We start from the raw sequence: 16,861 nt of genomic DNA, 5'->3' as shown, positions 1-16,861 counted from the left end.
AAATTAAGCACTGTCTGTAACCCTATCCAAACACCTCCGCTCCCCCAATCTAGACACATTACTTATTCTCTAGTCCATATTTGTACCCAGTTGGCACAGCAAATCCATTATGAGGAAATGGAGAGATGACTGCATGCTCAACGGTGGCTGTGAAATGGGGAACCCTATGAAATAGAGTTGTGGGGGGCTACATGCTTTGCTTGAATCTTGGATAGAGCTGGTCCAGAATAAGTAAGTATATTTGATGAACTTTATTTTTTTTAAATAAATGAATTTTTTTCTCATTTAATTGAACATTTTCCATCATATTTTTGGCTAGATAAATTCCAAAACAATTTTTTGAACATTTTTCAAAAACTTTCAATTGTTTTGTTTCAGTGGGGGCAGGGGAGTAGAACATTTTCTGTATTTTATATTCTCCATTCATAATCTTTTCTCCCTAGTGGAAAATAAGTTAAAAAGTAAGAGAAAGTAGGATTTTGCCCACCAAAATGAAACAAAAAATTCTTTTTTTTCCATTTTCAATTTTTAAAAATTTAATACTAAGACCTTCAACAAAAATATAACTAAATTTTTGAAAATTTCAATTTAATCAAAAAGTTGTTTTTCGATGAAAAAAATGCCAAAATAATCCAGCCAGTTCTGAATCTGAATACAATATTTCTTCATTACATTCAAATGAAGAGCACGTCAAAGAAATATAACAAATATACAATATATACTAATGTGATCAGAACACCAAGAAGTATCACTTTTAAAAGTATTCCACAAGAATTCAAACTCATCTGGATGACAAGCTATTTAGATTATATTACAGAGTCTGACACAAGATTAAGCAGTTCAAAAATCCCCTTTTCTTTTTTTCAGATCTTTGACTACCATTGTCACAGGAAGCCAGTACAGAGGCAGAAGAGGGTGAACTATCATGTGAAGACCATATACATAAACATGAACTGTGAACATCTCATGTGGATATCCATGGACAAACTGGAGAGAGTCCAGGGGAGGACAATGAAAATGATAAGGTGGCTGGGCACATGACTTATGAGGAGAGGCTGAGGAAATTGGGTTATTTAGTCTGCAGAAGAGAAGAGTGAGGGGGGATTTGAGAGCAGCCTTCAACTACCTGAAGGGGGTTCCAAAGAGGATGGAGCTAGGCTGTGATCTCAGTGGTGGCAGATGACAGAACGAGAAGCAATAGTTTCAAGTTGCAGTGGGAAAGGTTTAGGTTGGATATTAGGAAACACTATTTCACTAGGAGGGTGGTGAAGCACTGGAATGGGTTACCTAGGGAGGTGGTGGAATCTCCATCCTTAGAGGTTTTTAAGGCCTGGCTTGACAAAGCCCTGGCTGGGATGATTTAGTGGGTGTTGGTCCTGCTTTGAGCAGGGGGTTGGACTAGATGATCTCCTGAGGTCCTTTCCAACCCGATATTCTATGATCCTCAAGGATACTAGGAAAGTGGCAAAGAAATACCAACAATAAAAAGACGAGAGAGGAGACGGCATTGAAAGTGACAATAAAGTTTGCTGCAAGAATGTTCTCTCTTAATAAAAGCAGTTGGTAAGAAAGGTAACTAATGTAAAGTATTTAAAACACAATCAAGGATCCAACCCTACTCCCACTGATGTCAAGGGTAGTAAAAATCTATTTTAAAGCTGAAATTCCATTTCTTTAGACCTTGGCTTATACTGGACTCTCCGATGTTGATAAAGATACTGCTCATTTCCATCTACGAATGCATTCCACACTTTGACTAGTTCATGTTCAGCAACGCATAATGTATCATTTGTAATCCCATTTAATAGATTAGGAAATGAAGACAGAGAAATTAAATGACTTGCTCATGATGCATGTCAGAGTTGAAATGACAAGTGCCCAATCTCGACTCCAAGTTCAGCACCCAGACGACCCCACTTCAGTGTCTTATCAAGGAAACAGTGTCTTCCTTTTAGAATGAATGGACATCAATAGCAAGGTGATAGGAAGGAGTACAGGCCAGGATTGGACTGCTAATCATCCAGGCTTTTTTCCTTTTACAGACTGCAGAGCTGACCAACTTCTGCTCCTCCTACATCACTTGGCAGTCAGTTAATTTTGCTCAGTCTAGTCTCATCTATACTACTAACTGGCTCTGTCTGTGGAGACGCATACAGGCAGGCAACAACCATGGAGTTAGTGGAGGGTGAGAGCTGAGAAAAAAAGTGAGTAAAGTGAAGAAAAGGGATAGGAGAGATGGTCTAACTGCTGTGGTGTTAGCCTGGAACTTGGGAGACCTGGGCAGTTCCTCCCTTCACCACCAACTTGCTGTGTGACCTTGGGCAAGTTATTCAGCCCCTCTAGTGCTTGAGTTCTCCGTCTCTAAAATGGGAGATATCCTCACAGGGGTGTTGTGAGAATAAATACATTAGAGACCAGAGAGTGCTCATGTACTACAGTAATGGGGATCTTAGAAAGATAGAGATGACAAAGAAGGAGGGAGGAGTGAAGGGGAAACAGAGGTGGTAAGAAGGGATGGGACAATAAATTAGAAATTTTGAAAAGATAGAAATATGGAAGTTGAGAGGCTGAAAGAACTTGGGGGAAGAAAGAAGAGAAGAAACACAGGAAAGAGTGGTAGGGTAGATAGAAGATGATGGGAATGAGAATACTGAAAACAAGACAAAAGGGAAACAGACTGAAAAAAACTAAGGAAGGATATGATAACATACAGTAACAGAAAAGAAGAAATTTGGTAGGAAAAGAGAAAAATAAAGCTAAAAATTAAAGAGACAGAACAAGTTGATTTTTGAATTATGTAACAGATCTTTTAACATCACCAAATGTTATAATTAAGATTACAACGTTTTGTTTACATTGCAGACAAATTCATTAATATCTTGGAGTAACTGACAGAATTTTTCCAAATGTGCCTTAGGAGGTCACACACAAACAGCTACACTGAGTACTGGTAAAATACTCAGGGCAGCTTGGGACCTTTGTGGGCTGCATACACCCACCCCCACACCCACCCCCCTACACACAAAAACCACTATTCCAGGGCTGCATGTACCTGCAAACCTGTTCCTGAACAAATACTAGAACTGGGTATCACTATAGGAATGGAGACACTGGAAAGGAGGAGACAGGAAGGCAAACAAAACAAGGTTAGAGTGACTGCAAGAGTGAATGAAACTATTCATTTTCTCCTTAACTGTGTTTATTTTGTGATCAAATATCATAATAAGACACAGCATGTAAATCTAGACAAACACTTTTAAAAAAAACCTTATACCTGAATCACTACTCTGGTATCCATCTTATCTCTCCCTTGTCGTCCATCACATACCTTGGAGTGAAATAACAGAAGTTCCTACTGCACCAAATCTATAGTTGAGCAAGTTATCTTGATACTGTGAACATGTTTAGAAAGCCCTTAAACAAAGTTATAAATAAGCCTTGGATACAGCTATTCTCATTTTTTGTTCTTTAGCATTTCTCTTTGTTCTCCAACAATGGAATGAGAACCTAGTGCCAATGGAAAGACAAACTGAACTGCTCTGGGCTTTTGGCATGCTCCAGAACAATATTTTAGCCCTGCAGGGAGACAAAAGGGAGAGAAAATATGTGGAGCTGATGTAGTCTGTGGTGTTTTTCCTGTTTTTTAAACACAGTTCTTCCAAATCTCCAGCACCACGTCCTCTCTTCCCCACCCTGAGCAAAATAATATAACTAAATATCAGTAGGCTATTGTGCCCCTTCATTTTCCATCCCTGCAGGTTTGTTCCATAAGCAGAATACAGCATGAGATTTCTGATCAGTGTCTTCTTCCCTGACATTCCTCCATGTACAGAAATCACTAGAATCAGAGGCCAAGTATCACCTTATGAAAGTGACTGCAAGACTTCTAGCCCGAAGGGAAATTTTCTTGCAATTCCTTCCACTGATTCAAGAATCAGTCATTCCCCCACCCCCTCTCAGTTAGCCACAGTGCAGAGAGCCCAAAAAGCTATAAAATGGAGAAGCAATAAAATTAATAAACAATAAAATTAAATGTAAGAAGTTCATTAGTTGTGTATACTCACGGAGGCATAACACCTTTTGGAAGTCCTAGTGCATTAACAGATATAGGCAGTGGCTGGGATGGTAACATGGAGCTGAGGAACGCTGCTGGAGACTGGCTGGAGTTAGAGAATCTAGCAGTTGGAGAAAGGCTGCGGGAAGGTGAGGAAACTGAGGAAGAGAGAGGAGGAGGAGGGGGTGGGGGAAGTGGGAAGGAATCAGAAACTGGAAATGTTGCAGTTGGACTAAAGACTGGTGGAGGTGGGGGAGGGGGCGAAGAGGAAGATGGAGACCACAAGTACTCCCCTTCCGGAGCAAATGGCTGGGAGAAAGGGGGAACAGGTGCTCTGCCAAATTGTTTCTGAGAGGCAGTTGGAGACATAGGGGATGGCAGGCTGGATGTGGAAGAGCCAGATGAAGGAGTTACATAACCTGAAGCAGGGCTGATGTTCTGAGCAGCAATGAACTGTTTAGGCCGGGCGTAGTTGAAAGTGCTGGATGACTGCATGGTTGGGGAAGTGTGGGAGTTGAGAATGCTCATTTGCACCGGAGAAGTGACAGACTGGCTGGACACCAGCTCCTGGAAAGAAGGGGGAGGAGGAAAAGGAGGAGATGGGGGAGGGTTTTGATGTTGCTGGTGGTGATGGTACCGCTGGCCACCTTCTTGTTCCAGACGAATTTGGTTCTGCAGTTGTTGTAGTTTTAGAGGGTCCCTGCATGAGACGAAAGAAAGTTAATCAGAGGGATGGTGATGGGAGAGGAGAGGATTAAAATAAAGAGACCACCTCATTATCTAGACACTGAGCTCCATTTTGTCACCTGGAATTTTAGAAGCCAATGGAAGTCAGAGCTATTTGCATATCTGATCCTTAAGTCTATCCCCTTGACAGCAAAGTCCCTGCAAGAACACACATCAGTTATTCAACTGCTACAACACTTAATTATAGCTAAAGGACCATTTGTAAGCTCTATAATTAATAAAGCCATGAATCTCTGCTGGGATGGAAAAGCTCAATGAAGTTAGGAGATTTGGTTTGGATACTTATTTAACGCTTTTCCCAACAGATTCAAACCTTTTTGGTCTGGATATTGGGATGGCAGATTTCCTGTAGTTCCCTATTTCATCAGACCTGCAAATACTGCAAGTAAAGTCCTTTTTGTGATCTTCTTAGTACTTTTATTTTCAGCTGACACCACAATAGAAATTAAAAATCTTTTGAATTTTAAAAAAGGTTTGATTTTTATTTGGGTGCCGGTGAATCACTTGTTAATTTTATTTGAACTTAATATATTAATTGCAAGAGTCCTAGTATTAAGGGTCACTTTCTTAAAAAAGGGCCTCAATTCTGTCTCTCTTACTACAGTGTTCAAATATCTAAACAACTGCAGCCACAATCAGGTTGCTAGAAATCTAAATGCCCTAGCTTGTGCCTGCTGTTAATCATGTGTCATTCCCATGAGGTGACAGACATTTGACAGTTCTGTCAAACCTTCCCACACATTTGTGAGGGAGTGAATGAAACTTCCCCCATAATTTTCTGCAACATAGGGAAAGGTGAACTAAACTGCGTACCAGAAACCATGAGTTTTAGTCCCAGCTTTTCCACTGACAGCTGTTAATATAGCTGTACTCTTCAAAACTTTTATTTTTAACCAAGCCTCAGAACCCGGCCATACCAGGAGGCAACTAAGGAACTGAAGCTCTATGGCTCTGCTAACTGGACTCATAGCACCACACCAATCGGAGATAGGTTTATTTATAATAAAAATACAGAACTTCTTCACATTCACAGAACTGTAAAGGCTGTAGGTTTGACATTCAGAAGTGCTGAGCACCCAGAACTCCAAATGAAGTCAATAGGAACTATAGACACTCAACATTGATGACAATCAGATCCTGTACATATTTTTGCTTATTGCACAATTGCTTAAATGACCATTTACAATACATATTGAAGGAGCAATTAACAGGAAAGCGGCACTTCTATAAAAAAATATCGAGACTAAGGACCATTAAAGTAGTTTGTGAATCTCCTTTAACAGTTCTGCTTTAGCAGCACTACAACCTCAATAAGGCCCCTATCAAAGCAGAGATCAAACTTTGCTGTGTGTGGTCTTGATTCTAAAATTCATCTGTTCTACTGGGTTGTCCCAGCTGGGAATTGTAACTTTGTCTCAATACTCCAGATGTCCTTGTGGTTTTATGTGCAGATGCACCTTTTCAGTATATTTCACATATAAATACCTTACAATATTATATACAGTGTGTCATTTATCATATAATTTAGGTCACTATTTAACCAGAGATTTGACTGCAGAGTCTATTGAATTCATGGAATATGTATGTATGACAAACACCATAATGGATGCATACTTTTGGTATTAGAAATGGATCATGTCATAGTTACATCTGTAACCTACTTTCCATTATAAGATTCATTTTGATACTCTTGCTCCCCAAAGTACTTTGAAAATATTTTCTGCCTGAAATTTCACGTGTGGTGTCTAGAAAAGGAGACTGTTTGGCTGTAAAGAGGGGGACAGAGGTTTAAGATTAATCACACAAGGTATTTTGAGACACAGTACTGAAAAAAATCAACATTTTGAAGGGTCTGACTATTTTGTAAAACCATATCACAAAGATACTTTGGTCTGAAAATGAGTTACCCCACCTACAGTACATACTTTATTTGTTAGAAGCAGATTAGCTCTTTTTTACCAGACTGTTTTCAATATAGTTGTGTGAAACATTTTGAAGTTATTCACTTCAGATTTCTGAATATTCATTCTTTGAATGTTGACCATATAGTTTCCTCCTGAGTTCAGATTGTTTTGATGTTAGGTTTGGGTTAAGGCTGGTCTTTAGTTTTTATTATACCCTTTGAATGTCCCTTACCCTGAAAGAGCTACTGCTTGAGCTATTTTGCACTGAAGCTTTCTTTTTAGCCCATATGGTCATCTGACCTTCCCAGTCAATGGCAGAGCTCCATCAGCAATACCAAACCATCTTGGATAAATGAGTAAAAAATATATATATATATATTTTAATTTTGGGGTTTTCCTTTTTAAGTTTGTCCCTTCCAGATCGTGCATTTTAACTATTCTTCGCACACTGTCTAATGGTCATGGAAGAGTTTTAACATATTTTTATTTTCATTTTCATATCAATTTTACTTTATTTTCCTCATCATTTATATGTACTGTAGTAAGACTAAGGCCACAAAAGTAAATAGAAATGTACCTCACTACATATTCTGTGCCAGGTATGGAAGAAGTTTAACGATCTCAAACACAGAGACTTTTCACCAAGCATGTGCCATAACAAAAGGTACCTGCGCTGTCTTGAAACTTTTTCTATTTTAAATTACAAAGTCATGTGTTCATGTTTCAAACAGCGGCAGAACATAGCAGTGACCACTTAGGGCTTTGTTGATGCTAATTACTACTGGTTTTACAGCAACTGCTGCTACATGACGCAGCTATATCAGTGTTAGTAATGGTGGAAGTGCTAGTGTAGCCCAGGATCAGGCATAATACCAGGGTGTTATGAAAATCTACATGTTGGGTAAAGGTAAGACCCTACTCTGAGCAGGTTTTCATGACACAATGGTAAAAATGCATGATCCCTGTATTAGGCATCTTTGCAGCTACTCTGTTGCTGTAAGACAGGTACTAAATTTTCTAGTGCTAGACACATCCTAGAGTAATGTCAGCCAGCACTTAAAAAAAAAATCCCATTATTGCTATGCACTGGTGCTAATAATGTTGGGAGCATGAGGGTGGAGATGGGGCACTGATGTTTAGCACTGTTGCACCACATCATCTAATCTTACTCAGTGCAAATCTAGACACAGTAGTTAAAAATACTCCACCTGTGGCCAATCTGTACCAGTGCTTCTTCCTGTATTAGCAGCAATAGTGAAGCAACTACGGAGATAAAGAAAAACTTCAGGGACTAGGAGGACACATAAACAATACTAGTTTAGTTATAACAGCATGATCCTATCTCAGCCAACTAAGGTGTGTTTAGTAATCCAGGGTGACAGACAGACACACTTTCACAGTACTGGACATATTTATTTTACATCTACTTCTTTAAACACAGTGAAAAAAAACAAAACAACATTTTCACGTACTTACTTTTATTACTTATTTGAGGTTTACCTACAGTTTTCTCTAACAATTAATTACAGAAACTAAAAAATCAAAAGTAACTTCTGAATAAAATTCACTCAGTGAAAAGGCCAAATTGACTATAAAATAATCACACTGGAGGTGGAGGGGAAATGGAGATTCAGCAAGTCATTTGAACTCAGACGTGACCATTTATAAAGGGATTTCAACAGCTTTATTCTGATATTTGTCAGTTATTTCCTGGCCTGCTGTTGGAAATTCTTGCTACAGATTTGCACATGTATATATCTCTGCCTGTGCTTCAACAGCTATGGAAAAAAATAAGACTTCTAAGCCAACTGAAAAAACATATTTACACACACACAGTAACAGTGAGTAGTAGTAACATTTTAATATGAACAAGAGTATGGGCCTAAACAACAATAGGGAAAATCTGTAATACATTAATGTAATACATTTGGAGAAGACGTCTCAGCTCTTAATAACGGTGTCTAAAATGATAGCAGAAGGCATGGTCCTTTTTCACTTCCATTACTATGTCTTTCCTGGATTGTCTTTCACCTGCTGTGCAACTCTGTCTTGAAAGAGAGAGACTAGGGGAGGAAGAAACTCAGCTTGCATTGCTTCTAAGAATTAGGATTTATGTTCTTCACACCACTAGTAGTTTCTAATGATAGAGGATGTGATCATCTTGAGGCTGGAAATACACTAGCTTCCGGGAGAACTGTGTGTGCTGCAAGTTGTCACTTTTTTCTTTTATACCTCTGAGTACTGCAGAGTTATAATTAACGGTGGGAATTCTTACACTCTCTGTAACTAAGCAATGCTTTATTTAATGTACATATACCAAGTTTCAAGAAGAGATTATGTCTCAGATATTTCTACAACTTCGTTTTCCTTTTTGCCCCTTCCAAGACAAATTACTGAAATGAAAGAGACATCTAACTTATAAATAAGTATAATTATTTTATTGCCCTGCTTAATGAAAATTTGTAGCCGCAAAGCTTATGGGAGCTGGAGTCTGACTACTCTAATTGCCTAGGAGGACTGTTTTCCCATTATGAAGTTAGTGAATCCCTCATGCCAACATCAGAGCCTTCTTCAGACAACATATTGACAACCACAATATACATACCAATCTGCACCAACTATTATAAACGGCTCAATACTGATCTCAGGTATTTGGGTGGATGTTCCTTATAATTATGTATGGTCAGCTCACTACTTGTGTACACTCATGCATACTGGTAGTAGGTGCTTGAATACAATATGAAAAAAAGCCTCAGACCTCAAAAATGAGCTTTATGTATAGAATCTTTGGTCCAGGAGACATACATTGACTAGAGGCCAAGCTTAAACTAGTGACTAACACTAACAGTGGGGAGGCAGTATAGCTAGCAGACAGGGCACTGCAGGAGAAGTCAGGACGGCTGAGTTCAATTCCCATTTCTGCCAGTGGCCTTCAGGGTGACCGTGGACAAGTCACTTCCCTCCATGTGCCTCATTTCCACATCTGGAAAAAAATGGGAACAATGATACAGACTAAAGTGCTTTGAGATCTACTGATGAAAAGTGTGATAGAAGAGGTAGGTATTATTACTACACGATGTACATGAACTGTACACAAACGATCGGACAGTACTTTGCCTGGGAAGGCAGCCAGCAATTCTGCCTTGCCTTCTCCCTCTCAGAAAAAGAACAGTTACTGACCCTACAGTAGCTGTGGTTCTTTGAGATGATGTAATCAGTGGGGATGCACATGTGCCTCATGCATACGAGATTAAACTCTTTTGCACAGCAGATCTGATGAATAGATATTCCTGAACAATATTTTCCTGCTTTGTTTCAGGACTTCCTGGACTTGCCTAGAGCAGTCTTTGTCTGTGGTACTGATCCAGCCAACAGCCGTGCTGATAGGTGCAGTGACTTTGGGTCTGTGTGGAGTATCTGTTCAAGGTGCTGTGAAATCAGATCTGGGCAGTTGGAAGCTGGACAGGTGTTTGGGTGGACATCTGTGGCCTGTCTTTCAACCAGAACTGCTTTGGACAGTAAGGACTACAAGGATGACTGTGGCTTCGTCTCATTTGATCTTGGATATTATCTTGGGGAATCAATGGAAAGGCACAGAGAAGGCCTTAAGACCAGTGTAAATGATAGGCATCTGGTATCTATTCAGGTTTATGCCCCTCCAGAACAAAAGTTTTGGCACTTGGCATTGTTGATGATGGTAATCAGGTCTAACATAGGAGATACCCAACGAAGGAATATTGGGTCTATAATGGACCGCCATAGCAACTATTCGAGGGGAAGAGCTGTGAACAGAACCCCTTTATGTACATTCTTGGGTTCCTGCAACCATCTCAGTGACAATCTGAGGCGGGATCAGGTCTTTCTTGTTCATTTGGTGTTTTGCTGGGGACTAGATTAATCTGAGCGAGAGTTCCATCATAGAACCAATAGAAGAAGCTTGGCAAAGGGTATAATGTAAGTGTACGCACACATATGGCTTAGCTGCCCCAGACGAGTCCATACCATCACGGTAGAGTCTGATTTCATTTCATGTACTATTGATTGCATGAACAAAAACCTGTTCTCAGGAAGATATGCTCTTGTGGACTTAGAGTCAATCAAAGCTTCTATGAACTTTATCTTCTGTGATGGGACAAGAGATCATTTTTCATAGTTCACCAGGAGGTCTATCTAGGAGAACAGGGGAAGAGCATATTATAGGCTTGATGCCATCTTCTGCTGCTTTATGTAACAGAAATAGAGTGACCCTCTTCCAGGTGAGAAAATCATATATAGTAAACAGGGCCTTGTACTTTTCATCTTGGAGATGCAATGAGGGAAATTAATATACCTTGCATCCAAACAGACCCAACTTCTTAGGATCTCTGTTCTTAGATAGGCCTTTTGTGGACTTGAACTTTTCCTGTACTGCCAAAACAACCAGAAGCCCTCAAATTAGGTGGGCATAGAAGTATTCAAAGCCCTTTGGAGACATTGTACCTCTTCTCCACTAGTTTAGAAGTAGGAGGAAGAATGGCCAGGGTTTGATCAGCTGCAGGACCCTCTGACTGAAAGAGAGTGAGACCCTGGGCTGGAGTTGCAGTGCTTAAAATATAAAAAAGTTTGTGGGATTTTTCCTGTATCAATGTCATTTCAATGTTTGTGATCTCTACAATGTGAGACAAAAGATCCTGGAATGCCTTGAAGCCATTGAGTGCTGGCTGGCTCTGGAACAGGCACCACTACTTCTTCTGGTGAGGATGACATCTTGTGTAGAGATAGGGGCCAGTTGTTGATGTTCCTCCATTACCTCTTGCTCATGGGGGCCATTGTCCAGCTCATGTCGGTGGCCTGGTTAATGATGTCATTAAGGAACAGGATCTCCTTCTCTTTCTGGATGTATCAGAGGGATATCTGCTCCCAGACCCGAATTATGATAGTTCTCAGTAGGACCGATACAGTCCTGGTGGCATGCTGTAGGGACTGATTAGTTTGGTGCCACTAACCCCCCAGCTGAGATGGAACTCTAAATGAAAGCCACCTGGTATGCTCCTTAAGACTGTTTTCAAAAGGCAGGGGTCGGGGATCCCTATTCAACACTGGAGAAAAGGAGTAGGATGGTGAAGTGAAGAGCTCTTCTTTCAGTGGTGGTGCTGTATGCAGACACAAAACTGGTATTGGCCCTGGTTCTAGTCACTGCGTGGTGTGGAGGATATCTCTGCAGAGAACATTGAGTCTTGCAGGATGCATCTCAGCTCATTGCCAGGCTCATTCATGGGTATCAGTACTGGGTCTCATTTCTGCTGCATCTCTTCAGTTTTGGTGGAGGGCTTGGAGGTTCTGCCTTTGGCTGAACTGTCTCTTCGGGACTATGCTCCCTGTTTGAAGCTATGTTTCAGCTCCCTCCAGCTCAGTCTCTTGATATCACCTTTTCATGGGCAAAGGGTCTGATTTTGCTGCCGAGGTTATCAGCTGGCAGCCTGTGACAGGGCTGCTAGCATCAAGGCTGCCGATGCGGAGACTGTCAGTGCTGAATTGGTCAGTGTGGAAGTTGCCAGTGCTGGCTTTGTCAGTGGTTCCTCTCACCCTCTTTTCTCTGTCTAATCCTGGGGTGTGGTGTCTGTTAGAGGCATAATTGATTGAAGCTGGTTTGTCTGGCCACATTCTGGTACTTACTACCCGCTCTGGGCCCAAACTGACTCACAAGAACTGCTCTAGCAGGTGTAACTTGAGCTGGACATCCGTGGATTTGTTGGTTCTTCTGGAGATTGACTTGCACACAGAGCACCTATCTGAGATGTCGGTCTTTCCAAGGCTGAAAAGGCATTGGCTATGTCCATCATTGATGGGAATCAGTCTGTCACAGGACAGGCAGGGTTTGAACCCTGATGGTTTAATTCTAGTTCTGCAGTTTCTCACTGAAGTCTGTTTTCCTGAAGGATGATCCCTCACTCTCACAGACCTTGGGAGACAGGCCAGTCCTTGCTTACAGACAGCCCCCAAACCTGAAGCAAATACTCAGCAGCAATTACACACTGCTCAACAAAAACACTAACCTAGGAACCAATCCCTGCTACAAACCTCGTTGCCAACCCTGTCCACATATCTATTTAAGGGATACCATCATATGACCTAACCACATCAGCCACACCATCAGAGGCTTGTTCACCTGCACATCTACCAATGTGATATATGCCATCATGTGCCAGCAATGCCTCTCTGCCATGTACATTGGGCAAACTGGACAGTCTCTATGCAAAAGAGTAGATGTCTGATTTGTGTCCATTAAGAATTGTAACATTCAAAAACCAGTAGTAGAGTACTTTAATCTCCCTGGACACTCAATAATAGACTTAAAAGTGGCAATTCTTTAACAAAAATACTTCAGAACAAGACTTCAACAAGAAACTGCTGAACTGGAATTAATTTGCAAACTGGACACCATCAAATTAGGTCTGAATAAAGACTGGGAGTGGATGGGTCACTACAAAAAGTAATATTCTCTCTGCTGATACTCACACCTTCTTGTCAACTGTTGGAAATGGGCAACGTCCACCTTGATTGCATTGGCCTTGTCAGCACTACAAAGTAATCAACTGTTGAGAACAGACCACTTCCACCTTAATTGAATTAGCCTCGTTAGCACTGATCCCACACTTGGTAAGGCAACTCCCTTCTTTTCATATATATACACACCCACATACATACCGCTTACTGTATTTTTCAGTCCATGCATCTGATGAAGTAGGTTTTAGCCCACGAAACCTTATGCCCAAATAAATTTGTTAGTCTCTAAGGTGCCACACTGTTTTTGCTGACACAAACTAACATGGCTACCACTCTTAAACTTGTAAAGGTTTTCATGAATTTTATCAATGATGCAATAATTCCATTTTTAAAATGGAAAAACTACCCTTCTACTAAGGTTGCATGAGATAACAGCTGTAGTGAGCAGGATTGCACCTAATTACACTGGGGATGGTAAATTAACATTTTCACATTTTGAAAAAGATGTGTATAAATTTAAAATGGTTACATAACAAGGAAGCTTGACAAAGAAAGGGGAAAATTTAAAACAATGGTGCAACATTTCCAAAACTGGACTGTGCTCAATGCAGGCAGAGCCCTCAGGCCATATTAGCATAAACATTTTTATACTAAGCACCAAGCCTCTTAATCCTGAATGATACCCTGCATTCCAAGAAACAATCACAGCCTGTTTAATTTTCCTAGAAAGGCTCCTATCAGGGTGGGCTTTGAATAATAAATGAAAGAACAATAGCAATGTACACGCTAAAATGAAAATATTCAGGGCTAAATTTTGTCCTTACTTACACAGACTTCAGTGAGGATGCATGGATATAATTGAGGGTCAAATTTGGTCCTCATTCTGGACAACTAGGAACAATCTCTACAATTGAAACTTTCCAGATTTGTTTTGCCACACCAACCTCTGTCTCTTCAACACACAAAATTTGCTGGTAAATATCTTCAAATGCAATTGAATAATACTTTCCATGGATACCGTATTAACTGGATTGTTGTTTATAAACAAACAACCAATTCAGTCAAAAGAGAAGAAACAGAAACAATCTACTCAAAAGAAACACAGAATGTTCTGCTATTAATACAATCCACTGTAATAGAGGATGCTTTGAAAATAAGCTTGATTCATTATCAGGCAAAACCTCAGATAACAAGACAACAAATGTAAAATATCTACATAGTAGCGCCATTGTCCGTGAACTCTCTTATAAGGAAATTCTGCCCTACTTTGACTATTAAGGACTTTCCCAACTTGTCCTAAAAAGTGGTATTTGTACTCGTGCCCATTTTCGTTTGGTTATCTGTCAAAAGGCGTCAAGTTAATTTCTATCCGAAGGAAACCAGCAGTAGTAATATTGCCAGTACTTGTTGAGACACAAGACGTCGCCATACAATGTTCTCACAGACAGGAATCATTTTTCATATCTCTAACACCGTAAGGACATTTTTCAAAACATGTACCAGTAAGATAACAAATTCAGCCTGAGTTCAGAAAGAGAGGAAATTGTGCTCCTGTGTGCATTCATTGTTTAACAAGTCAAAGACACAGTATAGCTTTACTAATAAAACTGAACTTAATGCCCCTGTTGGGACTATAATCAGAAAATTGAGTTTGGCACCTTACATTGCAGTCTGCACTGGTAATTCAAGAGTGTCACTTAAGCAATGCTATGAGTCCCTTACAATGGACATATAACATGAAGAATTGAGCATGAGGGATTAAGTGATACTGTTGAGGGGAGAAAAGCATAACTTATAGATAGGTGAGGCACTGTTATATGTAAAAGAACCATTGCTTGAACTTACAACTAGATTGCACAAATATAAGGACAGCTAAAGACTGTGTCTATTGGTATGTCCGCTGGATTTCATTTTCATGTACTGTAAGCAAGACCAGGAGGTACGATTGCTTTCTTTAAAGACTTATGCAGAGATTTCTTTCCTTTAAATCCAGAATTAAGGCTTTTAAAACTGCAATAGCATAATACCATACACATATAAAAATGAAAAGAGAGGCAAAAGATGGCTGCTATTATTCCTAATTAAGATCAGATAACCTAATATCTGCATATAGTAAAGAAATTATCTAATGCTATAGTACCATCCAATTTATATAGATTTAGTGAGGCAAATTTTCATTATGATGCACACAGAACATATTAAAATTATATAGTGTTTGATTAAGTAACAGGACATCCAGAATTTACCAGATTCAATTTAGACATGGGCTGGGGTTGTCAAATTTTTAATCACAGAAAATCGAACATCCTTGCCCCACCTCCTTCCTGAGGCTCTGCCTCTGCCCTGCCCCTTCTTCAAGGCCCTGCACCCTACTTACTACAACCCCCTTCCCTCTGTTGCTTGCTCTCCCCCACTCTCACTCACTTTCACTGGGCTGGGCAGAGGGATGGGGTGCAGGAGGGGGTGAGGGCTCCAGAGTGAGGCCAGAAATAAGGGGTTCAGGATGAAGGGGGGCTCTGGGCTGGGGACAAGGGGTTTGGAGTGCAGGAGGGGCTCAGGGATGAGGAAGGGGTACGGGAGGGGGTGCAGACTCTGGGGTGAGGCTGGGGATGAGGGGTTTGGGGTGCAGAAGCAGGATCAGGGCTGGGGCAGGGGTTTGGGGTGCAGACTCTGGGAGAGAGTTTGGGTGCAGGAGGGGGTGTGGGCTCCGAGAGGGGGCTCAGGTCTGGGGCAGGGGATTGGGGTGCAGGAAGGGGTGAGGGCTCTGGCTGGGCAGCGTTTACCTCAGGCTGCTCCCAGTTGGCAGCGCAGTGGGGCTAAGGCAGGCTCCCTGCCTACCCTGGCCTCGTGCGGCTCCTGGAAGCAACCAGCATGTCTGACTCCTAGGCGGAGGGCCCAGGGGGCTCTGCGTGCTGCCCATGGCCACAGGTGCCGCCCGTGCAGTTCCCATTGGCCATGGTTCCCAGCCAATGGGAGCTGCAGAGCCAGAGCTTGGGACAGGCCAGTGCATGGAGCCCCTGTGGCCACCCCTGCAAATAGGAGCCGGTCATGCTGGCTGCTTCCAGGAGCCGTGCAGCTCCACTGTGCCACCAACCAAACTTTTAGCAGCCCAGTCAGCAGCCACCAGGGTAGCTTTTTGACCGGGCATGCTGATCAAAAACCAGACACTTGGCAACCCTAAGATGGGCTGATTAATGAAGTTAGTTGATTCTCTCAATTCCATTGTCTTTATCTTAAAAAAGAAGAAATGAAATGAATATCTCTGTGGAGATGTAAGAAGCTTCTGATCAATGGAATATACACTGTAGCTGTAAGTTTGCATCTGAGCTAGCTGATAAGATAACTTAATGAAAACAAATATCTGAGATTAATCTAATGGCTAAGAATCTAGTTCCAAGCCTTTGTGAGACAGTACTGTAACTCATTACCTCCTCATCAGCCTGCCAGTACCCAGAGATCAGAGCTATTCTGGAGCACCTTTATTTGCTGAGGATCATTGCCTCATGTAAGGCCATGTCTACACTAGTGAGTTTATGGTGGCACAGCTGTACCAATGCAGCTGTGCCACAGTAAGATCGCTTGTGTAGCCGCTCTATACTGATGGGAATGAGCTCTCCTATTGCCATAATTAAACCACCTCCAACGAGTGGCGGTAGCTATGTCAACAGGA

The 16,861-nt window shown here is 41.2% G+C and overlaps 1 protein-coding gene across 6 annotated transcripts in view; it reads right to left on the bottom strand.

Annotated features, from left to right (window-relative positions):
- Positions 1 to 16,861, bottom strand: part of PALLD (palladin, cytoskeletal associated protein) — a 345,921-nt gene that overhangs the window by 68,844 nt on the left and 260,216 nt on the right. For all 6 annotated transcript variants that reach the window (XM_075066366.1, XM_075066363.1, XM_075066362.1 and 3 more), the window contains one exon: positions 4,065 to 4,754. In XM_075066366.1, the coding sequence (XP_074922467.1) occupies positions 4,065 to 4,754 (690 nt within the window). The remainder of the gene's footprint in view (positions 1 to 4,064; positions 4,755 to 16,861) is intronic.

This window comes from Chelonoidis abingdonii, chromosome 5 (genome assembly GCF_003597395.2).
Source record: "Chelonoidis abingdonii isolate Lonesome George chromosome 5, CheloAbing_2.0, whole genome shotgun sequence".
In the NCBI taxonomy this organism is placed as follows: domain Eukaryota; kingdom Metazoa; phylum Chordata; order Testudines; family Testudinidae; genus Chelonoidis; species Chelonoidis abingdonii.
Note: the sequence above shows the minus strand (reverse complement) of the source record. Positions and strands in the feature narration are given on the sequence as shown.